The 16,662-nt window shown below is 46.3% G+C and overlaps 1 protein-coding gene across 8 annotated transcripts in view; it reads right to left on the minus strand.

The window, feature by feature from the left end:
• Nucleotides 1–809: 809 nt before the first annotated feature.
• Nucleotides 810–16,662, minus strand: part of NPRL3 (NPR3 like, GATOR1 complex subunit) — a 46,496-nt gene continuing 30,643 nt past the window's right edge. For all 8 annotated transcript variants that reach the window (XM_050906310.1, XM_050906309.1, XM_050906308.1 and 5 more), the window contains 3 exons: nucleotides 9,044–9,233; nucleotides 7,699–7,891; nucleotides 810–2,641 (listed from right to left, as the gene is read on the minus strand). In XM_050906310.1, the coding sequence (XP_050762267.1) occupies nucleotides 2,476–2,641; nucleotides 7,699–7,891; nucleotides 9,044–9,233 (549 nt within the window). In that variant the 3' untranslated portion in view covers nucleotides 810–2,475. The remainder of the gene's footprint in view (nucleotides 2,642–7,698; nucleotides 7,892–9,043; nucleotides 9,234–16,662) is intronic.

A 16,662-nucleotide genomic window follows, 5' to 3' on the forward strand; every position in this document is an offset into this window, starting at 1 on the left:
ACTGAGGTTGGTTTTGGACGTTGAAGGCCATTTTCTCCCTTGCCAATGGATCCAGGCTTAATTAAGGTGGATGAGTGGTGAAGGTTCACAGCTCTGACCTGCTGTGCTGCTCCCCTCACCCCTGGCCCCCAGTAGAGGCCATCATTTGGTTGCTGCAGGGGAACAGTCAAAAGACTGGATGGCAGCAGGGCTGACTGAAAGGATGAGAGCTGGGAGAAGAAGAGGTAAAGGAGGGATCTTACTGTTGTCTGCAACTACCTAGTGGGAAGGTGCAGAGAAGACAGAGCCAGGCTTTTGTCAGACAGGATGAGAGGCAATGGGCACAAGCCAGAAAACAGGAAATTCCCATTAGCTGTATGGAAAAAATTTTCACCGTGAGGGTGGTCCAACACTGGAACAGGGGCCCAGAGAAGCTGTGGGACATTCAAACCTCCACTGGCCAAGCTCCTGAGTGACCTGATCTAACACATTTTCTTTGAGCAGAGGTTTGGACAAAAGACCTCCAGAGACCCCTTCCAACCTCTACCAGTCTGTAAGGTCCAGCTTAGAGAACAAGAATGTTTTTTGTTTGTTTTCCCAGCTGCTTTTGAGACCAGTTCAAAACTTAGCAGTGTGTGAACCCCGACACAGAGAAAGCACCGATGCTGAGATTTCTGCGATGCTGCCGCCTGCCATGAGGTACAGGGGGGAAAAAACCTCTAGGATTTAGGGCAGAAACTGCAGAACTGCAGCCACGCTGGCAGTCTGAAGGGTGACGGGGACACACCCCACCCTCACCTTAGGATTCACATGCAAGAAAAAAGCTCAAGTTTTTCAAAACCCTTGTCCCCATCACATGAAAAAAATCTTGTTTGGCCCCTTCTGAACAGACCTTGATCTCAGTAGCTCACCTTGAGACACAGTTACTGGGGGCTGGTTGGGACTGGGGCCCTACAGCAATGTTGATCTGCTTTTTAGGTTAGATATTGCTTTTGCTCTTCTATAACATCCCTGCTTGCAGCTGCAGGGGGGGACTCACTGAAGGGACTGTGAGTAAGTAGCTGTCATCGGGTATTATCTGGGGCACTGTGAACACTGGGCTCCCCCAGTGCAACTGTGCCTTGCTGGTGGTCAAGTTTCACCCAGTTTGTGTGGGCAAGTGAAGCTGCTCTGTGAGAGCCTGCAACTCTGGGAAAAACTCCAGCTTGTGTGTGTGTGTGTATAAGGGAAGGTCTTAAGGAGGAGCCTGACAATCTTTTAACAACACACATCCCTGGAAGCCACCACCATGGAGTTAAAGGTCTGCCCTCACTTCCCTGGGTATGCAGCACAGAGCAGTGAGCAGCTGTGGGGAACAGTGGCCTCACACAGGCCAGGGGTGAGCTGGCATAAGCTCCTGCTGTCCCCAGAAACAGAGCTGTCACCTCTTGTTCTAGCCCTGGCACAGCTGGAGGAACAGTCCTGAACCAGATCAGGAAACACAGCCATGTACAGACCTGCAGTGTGTTTTTCAGCTGGATAGCTTTAACCCAGGCCACATTCCCAGCCTGGTTCCCTTTGGCCACAGCCATGCTTGCAGGGAGGGGAATGGAGGAACAAAACAAGCCCTGGGGGCCAAGTCTGAGTGCCCTTAGCACCAGCCTCTGGCCGTGTGGAACTAATATGTCCACGTACCTGCAGCTTAGCCAGCTAATTTCAGTCCTGCTCAACAACCAAGCTCCCCCCCCACCCCGAGTCACAAACTGGAAACACTGGGAACCTGCAAACACACAGGCTGTGTGGTGACAGCCATGCTCCAATAGACACTTGTTAGTAATAAGGATACTGGCGAGAGGAAATAGTAAGCTGTAACACAGTGAGCGAGTCATTCTCATTCATGAAACTGTTTACTTGTGATACTTTGCCTTCCTACTTATGTCCTCACTGCTGCCAGATAACAATGATCAAACAGAATTCCTCAGCACCCAGGGACATTTCCCTAAAAGCCAGGCCAACTCCACTCTGTCCTTGAGCAGAGGCCATGCGTGCTCTGCCACGGGACAGGTTGCTCACTAACGGTGCTCGCGGCTGAATGACCCAGCAGTCGTGGTGTTGGAGAGCAGAGAAAGCACTTTGGATGCACCAGCGTCCACCCAGAAGTGAAGTACTGTCAGTAACGCTGCAGTGGAAATCTTCTTGGCCCACTCTCACAAGCCCTGGGGAGGGAGCAGGGTCAGGGAAGGGCTGTGAACCGGCAGCTCCCATGCTGTGAACGTGGCGCGGCAGGAATCCAGGCTGAGCGAGCACATGCTGTCCTGCGGCAGGCCCCAGAGCCCTCGCACAGACCGGCCTCAGCTGTGACCACAGGGAGCAGATGGGCAATTGAGGCACAGAGGGGGAGAACCTGCTCTATGTCACATGGCAAGAAGGAATTGAAATCACATCCTTTAGTTTTTAGGCATCTTTTAGACTATCAGTATGGAGAGTGTAGCAGGTTCCCTTCCTTTGCCAGTAGAGTCACTTTAAGAGAGACTGAAAAACTGAAATCACGGGGTCCTCGTGGCTGGTCACCACCAGCACACTGCGGAATTTGTCAAACAGCATCAGCAGCTGGGAGCGACGCATGTTCTCGTTGTACATGATCTCCTCCAAATGGTGTCGGCCTCGGAAATAGTGCAGCAGCCTGCAGGGAAGGAGAGCAAGGGAGGCACGTGGGCCAAAAGCAAGTGCACGCAGCTAGAACCGATACTGCCACCCTCAAGGTTTTCTTTCTCGTGGAACGCAAATCAGAAGGCATTTGGGTTGTGTCTCTCATTTACATGAAAAGTGAAGTGACTTAAATCGGTTCTTACCTTAGGCATGCCTAGCACAAATCCCCTGGAAAAGCAGGGGACGCCCCTGCTTCGGGGCTTTGCAAAGGTCCTCCTTGTATCAAAAGGTTTCCTAGCCTGGGGCATTTCCTGAGACGATGATTGTCAATTTTCAACATAGTTTTAACTCCAGAAAGCAAGGAACCACAAGTGCCCACAAGCCTTGAGAAGTCAGGATGTGGCCTGTGCTCTCTTAGCTGGGTCTACAATGCCCTTTGTCACAGCTCTGCCTCAGAGGCCTAGGCACCTACACTTGCTTTTAGAATTAAGAGCATATTTTCCCTCACAGCAGCCCAAGGGCTTGGTAACTACAGGTTGTGCACTCTTGAGGTTTGGTCAGCTTGGGTTAGGTGGAGCAGTCACAACAGGGAGATGGAAATTTTGGTGACAGGCACCACAGAGAAGCCCTAGGAGTTATAAAGCCCCCAAAGAGCCCTAAAACCCTGAAGCCTAAGCTCAAATCACACTGGCTTCTTAAATTCCCAGTTCTCTTTAAACAGAGACAGCACAGATACCCCTTTGCTGACCACCAACATGCTACTGACATCAGATAACCTCGGCCCTGCACAGTCAATCAATCACGACAGGGTCCAAGACAAACCGCTGCAGCCTCTTCACTACAGCAAGTCTCTGATGGCTGAGGACCTGCTCCCCAGAGACCCTCCAGCGCTGTAACACGAAGCCAGCCCTCCAGGCAAAGCTCAAGTTTGGCGCTCAGTCTCTTAATTGTCTTAACCTCCCAAATGTAGGAACCATACTGCACACGTCAGTCAAATACTCCTACCCATCAAGGCGCAAACACGTATGCCAGAATCCCTTCCCCAGCTACACAGACAGATGTGCATCCGTATGTGTTACACATCATGCTCTGCTCTGCGCTTCAGCAGCTTTTGCTCATGTTTCTATACCCATCTGCCATTTAGGAATATGCTGGCCTGCTACTTCATGCCAACAGACAGTAAAAATGAGTGGAGATGACAAGATCTGTTTTCCAGTTCATTCATACAGTCCTCATGCAGGAACAGCCCTCGAAAGACACCAAATAGCCCTTAGAGCACTCCTGCCTACGTTCACATTGACAGCAGGATGGGGCCTCTCATGCTTTCCCTGAAGGACCAAGGTTTGCCTGGCTGTCTTCTGCTGCTCAGGCTAGGCGCTCCTGTCACCCATTACCCTTCATGGGTGACTGGAAAGGCATCACTGTGCAAGAAGCCTCCCTCCATCATACTCTCCCTCTACACTGCACAGAGTAGGTTTCACCTCTAGTCCACTGCCATTTGTGTTTCTCTGCTCCCCAGTCTGCCATGTCGCTCCTCTCACCCCCGTCTTGTTCCCCAAACAGCTGTATGTAAGCTCAGAGCCGGCAACCTCACTGCCTCATCCCTGCTGGCAGCCCGGGGCTGTGCAGCCCCCAGCCCACTGCAAACTCCCTTCTGCTTTGATGTTCATCTGCCAGCTCTCAAGTTGGCACCACTATGTAGAACATAATTGCTACATCTCTGTACCTGCAGTACAAACAAACAACAGACGGACAAGCTCCAGTCATATTTGCCTTTCCACTATCTGGGCTGTGCATTTGCCTTTTGCAGTATCTATCTCCCACGGGTATTTAAATCAGGCTAATTGGCTTCCTCCCCTGGGCCGATGGCAACCAGTGTGCACTGGGAAGTGGCCATTAGCAGGGACAGCTTCGGTTTGTGTGTGCACGTGTCAAAACCAGACCATTCCCTGAGGTATTAACAGAAATTTTTCTATATTGTATCTAATAACTTGTATTGCTGTTCAAAAAGTGATTTTGAAAAAGATTTTAAAAGCTACGCATTCTCTCTCTTCTACAAAGCTGCTCACTGTGATTGCCCATGCACTCATCTTCTGGCACAGCTCTCTTATGTGCAAATGATTACGACCTGGCTTTCAACAGCAACACAGACTAAGCAGTTTTCATGCTATAAATCCATCCTATATTCAAAAAGAGTCTGGGTTTGTAACCGGTCAAGATGAAATACTTTCCACTCAATCCAATAAAAGCTAGAGAGGATATTAAAGAATATCACAAAAATGCCGGCTGGAAGACACCTCTAAAGTCTAGTCCAGCATCCTGCTCCAGCAGGACTATTGCCAATGCTGTAGCTTTTTCTAGCCAAGCTCTGAAACCCTCCAAGGATGGAGATCCCCCCACGTGTCTGGGTAATCTGTCCTGGGCTGCACCACCCTCCCAGGGAAGAAGTTCTCCCAGAAGTCCGACTGGAATCTACAAAGCTGTAATTTGGGGCTCACAGCTCCAGTGAAGATGGGCACTACCTTTGCCTTTTTGGGCAATGAACATTTATGGGACCCAAACAGGACATAAGATGGCACTTCTTGGGGCAGTAACACTGCATTTGAGTCCCTCTGAAGCTGCACAGGTACGTCTGTTGACAGATGTGCGCTTCCAGATCCAGATGCGGTGATGGAAGATTATTGCTTTCCATTGCTCATCACTGTTCTCCCCTCTTCAAGTTATAAGAGCTGCCCCTCTAACAGCAGTGTAGTGTTCTTAAACAAAAAAGTATTATCTCACACTAGTCATTCAAATAAAAGTAGCTTATTTCTGGCCAAGGAGATATCCCTTCCGCCAGCACTGCTTGAAAATGGAGCAGAACTGTGCACAGCTTAGTGCCACCAATGAGCATTCCTCAGTGGAGTAAAGGATCTCCATCTCCCAATCTGAGAGCAAGGAAAAAAGAAATCCTGAAAATTACTCCACACCCATGGCTTGGGAGAGAAGCCATGAGTGAAGCCTCTGCCATCTGTTTAATCAATAACAGGCGTTCAGAGGCATAGACACAAGAAAATGTATCGGGCTGAACTTTATGGCTCTGCTGAAAGTAGCCCATCCCTTTGTGTGCACACACAACTACGCTTCGAAGGGCAGTTGCAGTATATTTCGTGCACTAACTATGCATTTATAGCAGGAGTTTGTTCTGGGAGGCAGCTGATACAGCAGAGCTATTTCCCAGAGCACAGCCCTCGTTAGGCTGCTATTCCTCGAAACGAAGCAAAAGGAAGAAGAGCTGGCGCAGTAACCTGTATTAGGGTAACGAGGAAGATCAGCTCATTCACTGCAGCGGCTTCTCCACAATTATTTACACTTTCATTAAGAGCAATAGGTTTACCCAGACACTCATCTCTGATGGTTTATGGCACAAAAAGAGAGAAAATACACCCACAACCTCCAAGTTATGGTGTCTCATAAAGCCAACGGTAACCAAGAGCATCTTGCATAAACATTTCTGTTTGTACACTCCAGCATCCTACCCGCAGGACCCATTTGTTTATCATATCTTCTCCTTCCTCACTGTTGACTTAAGAGTAAGCTATGCAGCTGTCGATTCAATCTGTAGTAGAATGGAAATTCAGGCTTAGCAAAGCCATCCTGGGGATCTGCAAAAGAACCTGGTGCACAAGCAAACTACAAAATAAACATCATTCCGATAGCTGCCTGGTTACGGCAGCTGATTTTATGAAGACATCAAAGTAATTTTTTGCATCTGCAATTCCAAAGCTTTCAAATGCCTGTTTTACCCAGTTGGGGGAAGTGATAGGGGAGCAATCATGAAATCCTTTCCTCTCCCTAGGATAACTAAGAATCTGCATTGCCACTAAACTGGTCCAAAGCATCCCCCACAAATTCTGTCTTAAGATACCACCAATTATGATTTTGTTTTTACTTTTCTTTCTCACTGATTTTGTAACGGCTTATCTGGTAATAAGGAAAAAACATTTCAAGGTTCTCAAATGGCCAAAGTGTTGCCTCTCAATCAGAGAATATCCTCTGAACATTTACAGAAGATGGAGAAGGAGACAAGTAATTCAGAAAGCAGTAACTACCCACAACCTTGGGAGAGCTCTAGGAAAATACCTGAGCACAGCATAGCTGCAAACTTTGCCACAGACAAGAAAAGTATTTTCTTGCTATTACAGTTTCTCTAGGCTACTTGACTATATCCATCCTAGGGCAAGAACCAGGTTTTCAGGGAGTTGGTTTTCAACCAACTGAATCTGGGAAGTATAGGAAAAGCTGCAGTACTTGCCTCAGGTGGTTTTCTGCTCCACAAGTATGCAAACCAGTGAAAGTTGCATTCCAGTGATGCCACTGTGTTTTGAAATGCTTAGGAAGAAAAAGTATTTTCCCCCACACCTTTTTCCCAGATGGCTGGTTAGGAAGTCATTCTGCTTTTTACCATGTGCAGAACCACATCTTGCGTATTTTTGTTGTGTTGAAATTTGTAACAACAAAACTGTGTGCTACTAATCACATACCCTAATGACTTTAACCAACTAACCTAACATAACGAGCAGCTCATCTCTGCAAAACAGACCTTGAAACGTTTGTAGACTGGTCTGTAAAAGTATTCAGGCTGGCTTTGTGTCTGATGCTCTTTGTCTCATAGTTGCACAGAGTTTACAAACCTTAAAATAAAGGATAGCTGGCTTGGAAATATTAACGGACACGAAATGACAGCATCAGCATGACGGGGTCTTTGCTTTGCATGCTTAGAAGGTTTTTTTCAGGCTATGCAGTTTTACGTCTACCATGTGTGGACACAGGAAAACTGGCAGGCAAACACTGAAGTCCCTGTTGTCCAACCATAGGCCCTGATGCTCCTTCAGACATCCAGGACTCTGTTAACAAGTGCTCTTGTGACACATATTAGTTTTTGTAAAAAACTGATGTGCACAGATGAAATAGGTATAAGGAGAACAAATCCAAAAGATTTATCCTCCAAAATCCCAAGCTAACAGGATTTGCTCAGAGTCCACACCAATCCTTCAATAAAACAGCAAGGATAAGAAAAAAAGATTACATTCTGCACTCCTCATTTCCTACCTTGCAAACATGCGAAGATCTTCTGGATTTTGGGCAGCAGGGACATTAAGGATAGCTTCCCGCTCATGTTCCAACAAGCTTGCTAGGAGATTCTCCGTCATCCTTTTATTTAGGGGTGAGTCCCCACCAGGTATCAACTCAGCACTGGAATTATCCATGCTAGGGCTTGTCAGAGTCATGTCATCACTACTAGCTATCAGGGGAAGAGAGAAAGAGACACAGAGTTTTAACGTTCCTCAGCATAATCATGCAAAGATTATCAGGCTGTTTCTATGCAGTCTTTCCAAATAATCCCTTCAGATTTGTAGAGCAAAGAAAGTGGCTCTCGAAATGCTACGTGTATCTGCAATTAGTCATATGACAGCACAGTGATTTTCTCAATGGGAAAGTCAAATGTTTCAACGAAGTCATCAATTTGTGTGGAAAATTGTACTTCTGGAGACCATAAACAGTACATAAAAAACATCTGAAAAGAAAATTCCCAGCCAGCTCTGCTGCAATACCGTGAAGTGGTAACATGAAAAGCATAACAGCGCAGAAGGTGGGAGCAAGCAGAAAGAAAGGCCAAGAAGCAATATCCTCTTGTGAGCGAGCCAGAATAAGCAGATCGCAGACTTATCTGACTCACATTCCAAGATTTCTGCCCTAATTCATGACTTCTGTAAAGCTGAAAGTTGTACAGAGAATCTCTCCTGATATCCAGCCTCAGTGGTGTTCTGAGAACGCTGCTCGTAACAGCACAGGCAGGAAAGTTTGGGGATTTCAGCACTGTATCTGATTTATGCTCTTGAAAAAATGCTTTCCTGGAATCACTCTGAAGAATGGCACTGAGAAGATTACAGAAATCAGGAGACATAAACAGAAATCAACCATTTGTGAGAACGACAGCTAGCTCTGCATCTCCTTAGGTGGCTCTACAGCCCACAGAAACCAATGCTGTTTGAAACAAATTCTCACAATTTTCTTCCTCTCCTGAAAACCAAAGTTCATGCAGTAACAGCGGTGCAGCCAGAGGAACATGGTGGTTACCTTTGAGTATAGCAAGGAAGTAGGAAGTTACTTCGCAAAATAGAAGTACCTCCGATAAAAATATTTTACATGACCAAATGAGAACCTGGCAAATTACAAAGCATATTTCTTTCTAAAAACAAGAATTTAAGGTCTAATAGCCCTTAAGACTTTCACCAATGACCAGCTCGAAATTTAAGAAGGGCTGGACCTAATTAGCAAGCACTCCATCAAAGACAAGTTGTCTTGTTACCAAGGCCTGATTACCCTAGGCATCACTAAGGGAAGTTCTAGAAGTGGGCTGTAGTCTGAACAGGAGAGAAAAGCGTGCTCATACTTGGAGAACCAAAGCTGAGAGCATTGGGGGTGCTTAAACTTCGGCCTCCAACTCTGGCAGTAAAGGGCATGTCTTCATCTTGGGCTCGGAAATCATCCTCATTTGGTGGCACCATCAGACAGACGTAAGTGTGAAGCTGAATAAGCAGCCGGTGTTGGAGCATCCATATCACCATTTGAATGAGCTGAGTCTGCAGAGTGAGAAGTGAGGTATTAAACACCCGTTAAATAAAATACAGGAGGAAAACAATGTACAAAGGTTAGGCTTTGTGACTAAGAAGTCACAAGGAGAAATGCTTTTCACCCCACCACTTTTATCTCTTCTCCAATCATAAAAAGGTGACGAGGCACACATGTTCATCACACCCAAAGCCTTTGTGGATGCTTAGGCTGTAATCGAGCCTTTAATGATCAACATGTCTCTATGCAACACTGACCAGCACAGCCAGTGTCCTCAAACGAACCAGCCCTGCCCCCTTGCCACAGCTCCAGCACCTGCTATGTTCTAGCAGAGCAGCTGAATGCCCTCACCACATAATGCTTTAGCCGTACAAATGTAGCCACACAACCCCACCTGGAGCTGTTCGGTCCTCTTTTAACAAAACAAGTTTAGGAGGTGGTAAAAAAATGGGATAGTCTTCCTTCTGAGACCCCAGACATGGAAAATGAGTCAACCAGATGCAGGCCCTGATGCCCATGGCCCAACAGTGTCAGCCCTGAGACCAGTTGGGCAGTTTCTACACAAGGCCCGCTAAAATCAGTAATCACCGAAGGGGTCAGGTTGAAGTGCAGGTTCCCCTAGAAAGCCAGGGAGAGGGCAGGGTGATGGGGCAGAGCTGAAGCAACCAAGACGAGTGCCCAGAAGTAGGAGCCATTTGCTGTCAGATGGGAAACTGCTGCATAACCACGGGAGAGACTCTGGAGGTCAGAGCCCTGCCAGGACTCGGCGATGCAGACAGGAGTGGAAAACTTGGCAAGAGACAGCAGCCTGCCAGTGCCAAGGGGTCCCCTCTCAATGCAAAGGGTTAATAGCCCCCATTTGCTCGCCATCCCTCTGCAATAATAGGACAGGCCAAGCTTATAAAGGCACCTAGGTTTTTAGGGTGCACAAAGGTCAGAGTTTCAAAAGCACCGAGAGATGACGCTCATATTAAACAAACATGCACACCACCTTTGTGTTACAGCAGCTGAAGACCTGCACAATGTCCCCAGAGCGATGCTGAAAGCAGTGGGCAGAGTGAGGGACAAGCATTTGTAGGGTCTTGGCATGGCCTATTTTCAGGAGTTTTGGAGGAGCATTCAAAACGCATCATCGTGTCTGAATTTCTGCACAAAAAGCCTTTTCATATCACTTGCAGGCAACCCTTCCTATAGCTAATGGCTCTGAAAACACTGATTCACTGACAAAAGCTGTTTGGGGATTTCATAGCAACCAGCACTGTTTTGGTGAGAGAAACACATGCAGAATGAGCTCAGACTCTGAGAAGGAAGCTAGCTCTGGTGTATTAATCATCAGGATAACAGGCCAAATCTCAATAAAAGCCCCAAACCGAAGTTCATCAGCCCACATAATTTTCCTTTTTCCATAAATCTTATAATTCTCAGTTCCTTCTCTGCTATCAAGTCACAAAAGAAACATCATCTGTTTGCAGACAGACCCACACCCTGTCTTTTCAGGGATTAGCACTTTTGGGGGCTGAATGGGTTTTAATCTTAAAACATATTATCTGGGATCGCCTTCAAACATATCTTTTTCAGAAAAGCCATAATTCATTTTACATGTTTAATAGAAAATCTACAGAAGAGGAAGGCTGGCAAAAGATACCAAATGCGTAGTGTTTTGCTAACATCTGAAATCAGCCTGGAAGAGAGAGGAGGCTTACTCCAGTGATTACGTTGCTAAAAACCTTCCTTCCAGATGCAGGCCTGGATGGAAAGATGTCTCATGTATTTCACTTAAATTTCCAACCTGTTGGCATGCAGCGATGTCTGATTAGCTAGTTTCACATCAAATGAAAGAGGTCTGCACGTTTCACAGCACAAAATAACCCTGGAAAACTCCAAGGCAATTCAAGGAGACAGTAAGACAGGCTCTACCAGACCTGCGGAATCTGCTGGGTAGGGCCTGAGCTAGACCAGCCTCCACTGGTCACTTTGGTGGTTTCATGAATGACAAGAATAGCCAGTTGCTTTCGTTACAGCTCCATGTGCGTGGAAAGTCTTATCCAACACTCTCTAATTCTGCATATGCACCTTCACCTCTACGCTCTTGTGCAAATATCTAGAAAGCCACCCCTGAGCCAGCAGCTATGGCTCAGTGGAACAAGAAGCAAAGCAAAAGTGGTGTTACAGCTTTACAACCGTAACACTGTACAACCAACAACTGCCAAATGCCTCTGTGCCGTAAGTGGGAGAGCCGGAGATCGGCTGTGACTAACTTGAGAACTAGAGAAAACTGTTCTTCCATATTGAAGTGAGCCTGAACAATCATCCCTAGGTAAGACAGAATGATGATCGTTGACACTTATCTATAATAAGCTGGACTTCAGCGGGAACTTGGTACCTCTTAAAATCTAGTCCTAGAAAAAAGCCCAAGTGATGCAGCGTCCTGCAGCTGGCACCATGGCCAAAATGGTGTGCTTTGTGCCATCACTGCAAACATGCCTCACACCATTTCCACTTTTTCCAGGTTTAAACCTATTTCTTATCAAAAGCAGCAGGTGTTTTCACAGATAAGGTCTAGCAGAGGCTTTGCTAATATGTTCTGCTGCCTGTCCTTCTGGACACGAACACTGAATTTACATCCATTCCCCATCTGCTCCTCTTGAGCTCTGATGGAGCTTACAGACAGGTCTGCGGGAGAAGAGGCTTCCCTGCACCATCTGTGCTGCGCTGGCTGTCGGAAATGCTTTTCCTCCCTCAGAGATACAGGGTTATCTTCATGCTTGGTCTCAGTCTACTTGATTAGCTGGGCTCCTTGCTGAAGCCAAAAGGGCTGGGAGTAGCTTCCCAGGCGAGGGTATACTTCAGTCCCAGGACTGCTTCCACTCACTCAGTCATCATCTGGCACGGTAGGAATCCATAGCCAGCCTTTTTTGGCTGAAACACCAGGACCGTGATGGAAATATAAAACGAAACATTTTTCATTGCTTAATTTAACTACCAATCAACTCTAAATTTCATCCATATTCCTTTCATCCTTCCCGTCTCCCCACGCTGCCTCTTTCCAGTCTGCTGTGAGGGGGTCCTGTCTGCCGCAGCATCTGGACTGCTCCCGCTGGCACGGATCAGCCCGTGGCCATCCCCTTCTTCTCCCCGCCTCGCCACGCAGCAAGGCCCCGGGTGAAGTTATAGTGTGTTGTGTTGTTATGCAAGGTGGCACGGAAGGCATTGGTAACAATACATTGCTTTGTGCTTATTGACAACAGCAGAGAAGATGTATTAGTGCCGTGAAAACACGGGCACTATACGTCAGCCCATCTGGGCAGTTTGGGACAGTCAGAGGAAAGCTCAGCCCCAAGTCTTGGAGGGAGACAAGAGCCAGCATTCATTATTCTCTTCCCTCTGGGAACCAAAAGAAGCATTTGTAAAACTCTTGAGTAATGTGTTAAATAAAACACATTTCCTGCAAGGATTCTTTAAGGCTGTTTTCTTTCCCAGGCCTAAAAAGCTAAGGAAAACACCAAGGTAACTGGGACCAGCAAGAGGTTCAGGAAAGGGAAGGGACAAAACAGCAACCCAGAAGCAATCAATCCTAGCTTGTTTCTCACTACATGAGGATACGCTCTTAGTTAAAACACAGCTTGTTTTGCCTACCGAAGTACACGAGTCCCCTTTCTCCAATCTGGATTATCTAGTTACTTGACACATGCACTCTTCAAGGTCTGACTTGAGAACTAAGGGCTGCCTTGGCTTTGAAGGATAGCACCTTCAAAGTCACTGGGGTAAATGGATGTTTGCTGAAATATATTACCTGTCTTTATCATTCAAACTATGCTGTTTTATGAAAAACAGATCAGCTATTAAAACTTCTCCTATTTTACAGAAAACAGACTCTGAAGACCCCTATTAATGTAGGACAAAACATTTATTGTCTAATATTGCCATTTTAATCATTAGGTAACAGCTCTGAATTCTCAGCTTAACCATTCCCTCCATTTAGGCCTAGAAAGACTTTTTTTTTTTTAAACTTGCCACACTAAAAAACCCTGATTTTATACCTATTCCAACTGAATATAAATGCACCTTAATTCTACTTCCATACCTCTGCCAACAAAAGCTCCCGTGACTCTTAATGCCTTCCAGATGCCCAGCAGAACAGTCCCATTTGCAGCGTGTCTCTCAGAAGACACAACTGCTTATTCAGTATTTGCATGCAGCTCTCCTCCCACTCCCATCCCCTGACGTACTCGCTCATTTTCCACCGAGCTGTTACACAAAGCACAGCACGTTTTCCGGATGCATAAGGCAGAGGCCTCATCTACCGGTGCCTTACTCCCAACAGGATGGCCAGACTTATTAAAACAAAAGTGAAAAATTAAACATATTTTGTTCAGCGGCAGCTGTCATACTTTCCCATCTGTTTTTTTCCACAGTTATCCCAGCCCCATCAAGGGAGAATTAGATAACTACAATAATAACAATGTGCATTATGATAAAGAGCTACTGTAGTGAAGGGGATGCAGGGAGGAAATGGGATGTCTAATTCACCTAGGTACACTCCTCCTACCTTACGGGTGGGAAGATCCCTCCCGCTAGTGCACGTTTGTTCCTCAAGGCAGGGTAGAGAGATGTTATAGCTTCTTCTGAAACAGATGAACTAGCTGAGGCCATAATGCACGGATGAGGGGAAGCCACAAGCATTATCCCTTTCTCTTGGTTTGCAAAGAAACTTAGCGCAGAGTAGCTAGGTGAAGAAACTTTGATACTGCACAAAGAAAGCCTTGCACTGAAAAGCAGGTTAAAGCATTCCCATGCACCGACTGCAGTGCCTAGTACACATACTCTGTCAATGAACGTGTGCTGACCTAAAAGTTTTACGTCACCAAGTGTTTCTGTGCTTTCACAGGAGGTTGTGAAGGGGTGTGCAACACAGTGACCACCACCAGAGCTCCACTCTGGTGTGCTCTGCGATCACACCAAGGCTGTGCCACGCACACGAGAGGAGAGCACAGGGACAGGAACCAACAGGCACAGGCAGCAGAAGGAAGGACAGCTTCTTTGGCGTCGGGGTAGACGAGATGCAAACTGCTTATTTTCCAGTAAAAACACTAAAAGGGAAGATGAGTTTCCCTATTGTATCTGCTCACAGGATCTCCTCACCCCATGGCCGCACCCTGGTGAGATCCAGCACCAGCAGCATGAGCTAAACTGGTTGCTGTTCAGGACAGTCCCAGGCTGCATGGGATTGCTGCAAGTCCGGGTGACGCTACACAGCACAGTGGAGCTAACAGACAACTCACCACCGTGAAAAGGGGAAAATAGCTTCTGCTTTCCTCACTCACATCCCCAGCTGCAGAAGTACCTCCCTCATTCTGTGCCAGCCCTGGAGCTTGCTGGATCTCCCCCTGAGCAAATTCCACCTGCTAACCTGGCAGAAAACTAGTGCAGCTGAAACAAGTTAAGTGAATAAGAGTTAAGCTGGACAGGAGCCAGAGCTCTAGCGCAAAGGGAAGCGGGAAAGGAGGAAGGCATGTGTGCACACACCTGAGAGTGGAAAGGAAAAACAGGGCCTCCTCTCAGCAGCACCGAGGTATCGTTAGATCAGCTGAGCTGTAGGCATAGGCTCATCCTCACGCTGCTGCAACACTGCTATCCAAGCACGGCAGGTTAAACACAGAGAAAGGGAAGCTAACAGAGATCACTACACGAATACCAAAATCTTTCCAAATTATGAGTACAAGAGCACTGATAGATACACAACAACCACAGAGTTCAACTGCAATATACTGCCCATCATCACAGGCAAGAAAAGAGATCAAGACGACAGGCTCAAGAAGAATTCCTGTCTCTAGCACAGGGCATGGCTGAGAGCACTGGCAGTCCTGGCAGACACTACTCACTGGACGTCTCCTACCTACTTGACAGACAGACACCAACAGCAGAACGTAGACATGCACTCCATCTTTCAAGGCAGTCTTGTTCTTGTCAGGGTATTGCAGGTTGGTTGTACCTCCTACGAGCCAAAAAATACCAGAGCACCCCAAGTATAAAAATGCCAGTGTCACATTTTTTTCCATCTACCCAAGGGAATGAAGCAATTCCACCCATGTAACAGTAAGCACACAAAAATAACTTTGTCCTCTTTCAAATCAAGCAGTACAACTTTGTATAAAAACAGGAGGATGGGCTCTTTAACGGCTTTCCTATTTTGTATCGTGGACTTTATTAATGCCTTCCGTATTCTCTGCCCATCCAGAAGCACATGCCAAAAGGACAGAGCCAATCCCGTGCTTAAGACAAGAATCAAATGGGATGGATGCCATGAGACCGTAACAGTTTCTGCAGAAAATACAGCCTTTCCCACAGTACTGACCTTCTAGCACGGATGACCTTCAGAAATACAGAGACAATACAGTCAGCATGATTAAAAGCACAAGATAACAGATTACTAGTGAAAATCTTCAAAGTAAAAAAAAAAAAACCACATCCCCTCCTATGTACACAAGAACAAAATTACAGTGAAAGGTCCCAACTTCGTTAATTTTTTTCAAAGGCAAAGCAAATACAATTTGACAATATTTACAGTTCAGAGTACAGCATCTTTTATCACTGCACAGCAGAAAAAAAACCCACCCACATTTCATCAGATTAATTGCTCTATCGACTAGATCTCTGTTAATTACAATTGGAGCCTGACCACTTCAGGACAGGGATTGGATTCATCTCTCTTAAAAGGCTAGTTCCTAACAAAACAATAATACAAAGAGTTCTACGTAGGTAAATCAAAGTAGAGGAAAATGTACCGATATGAAAATGTCGAAAAACTTGCTCTAGTCTAAACTCCCCCAAGAACTGTCAGGCTTAGCTTTATCAAAAAGAAGCTCGCCGTGACTCAAAACAGCCCACCAGTGTATGGTGGTCTCCTTCATCTTCACACATGTCTTGCCAACGTGGCCCCAAGTCTTCTGCAACCACAGTTCTCACCTCCCCTTTTCAGACTGTAGAAGGCACTTCCATAGCTTTTCCCAGCATCATCTTTCATCCTTCCATACACGCTGAAAGGATGATGAAAACAAGCTGTGCTGTTGACCTTTAGGACCCCACCGCAGACAGGTGAGCATCAGAGAGAAGGCGCACACTCTCAAAGAGCCATTTTAGCACTCCAACAGCTCTGGCAAACGTTCATCGCGCACTGTTGTCTCAAGGCATAACTGCAGCAGTTAAGTGGCAGACTTTATTTGTGTATTTTAAACAAAAGTAGGACGTCTGAGAACAACCAGAAGTATTGAAGGAGAAGTATTAAGGCAAGTAATTAATTTTAAAAGGAGTACTGAGAATAAGAATGCCTCCTGAAGCTACTGCAGCTAGAATAAAACTAATGCTATTCATTCAGCTTCAATTTTCAGGACACTGATTTGCCTGTAACTACAATGAAGTACTGACAAAACAGTAAAACTG

Source organism: Gymnogyps californianus, chromosome 15, assembly GCF_018139145.2.
Source record: "Gymnogyps californianus isolate 813 chromosome 15, ASM1813914v2, whole genome shotgun sequence".
Taxonomy (NCBI): Eukaryota; Metazoa; Chordata; class Aves; order Accipitriformes; family Cathartidae; genus Gymnogyps; species Gymnogyps californianus.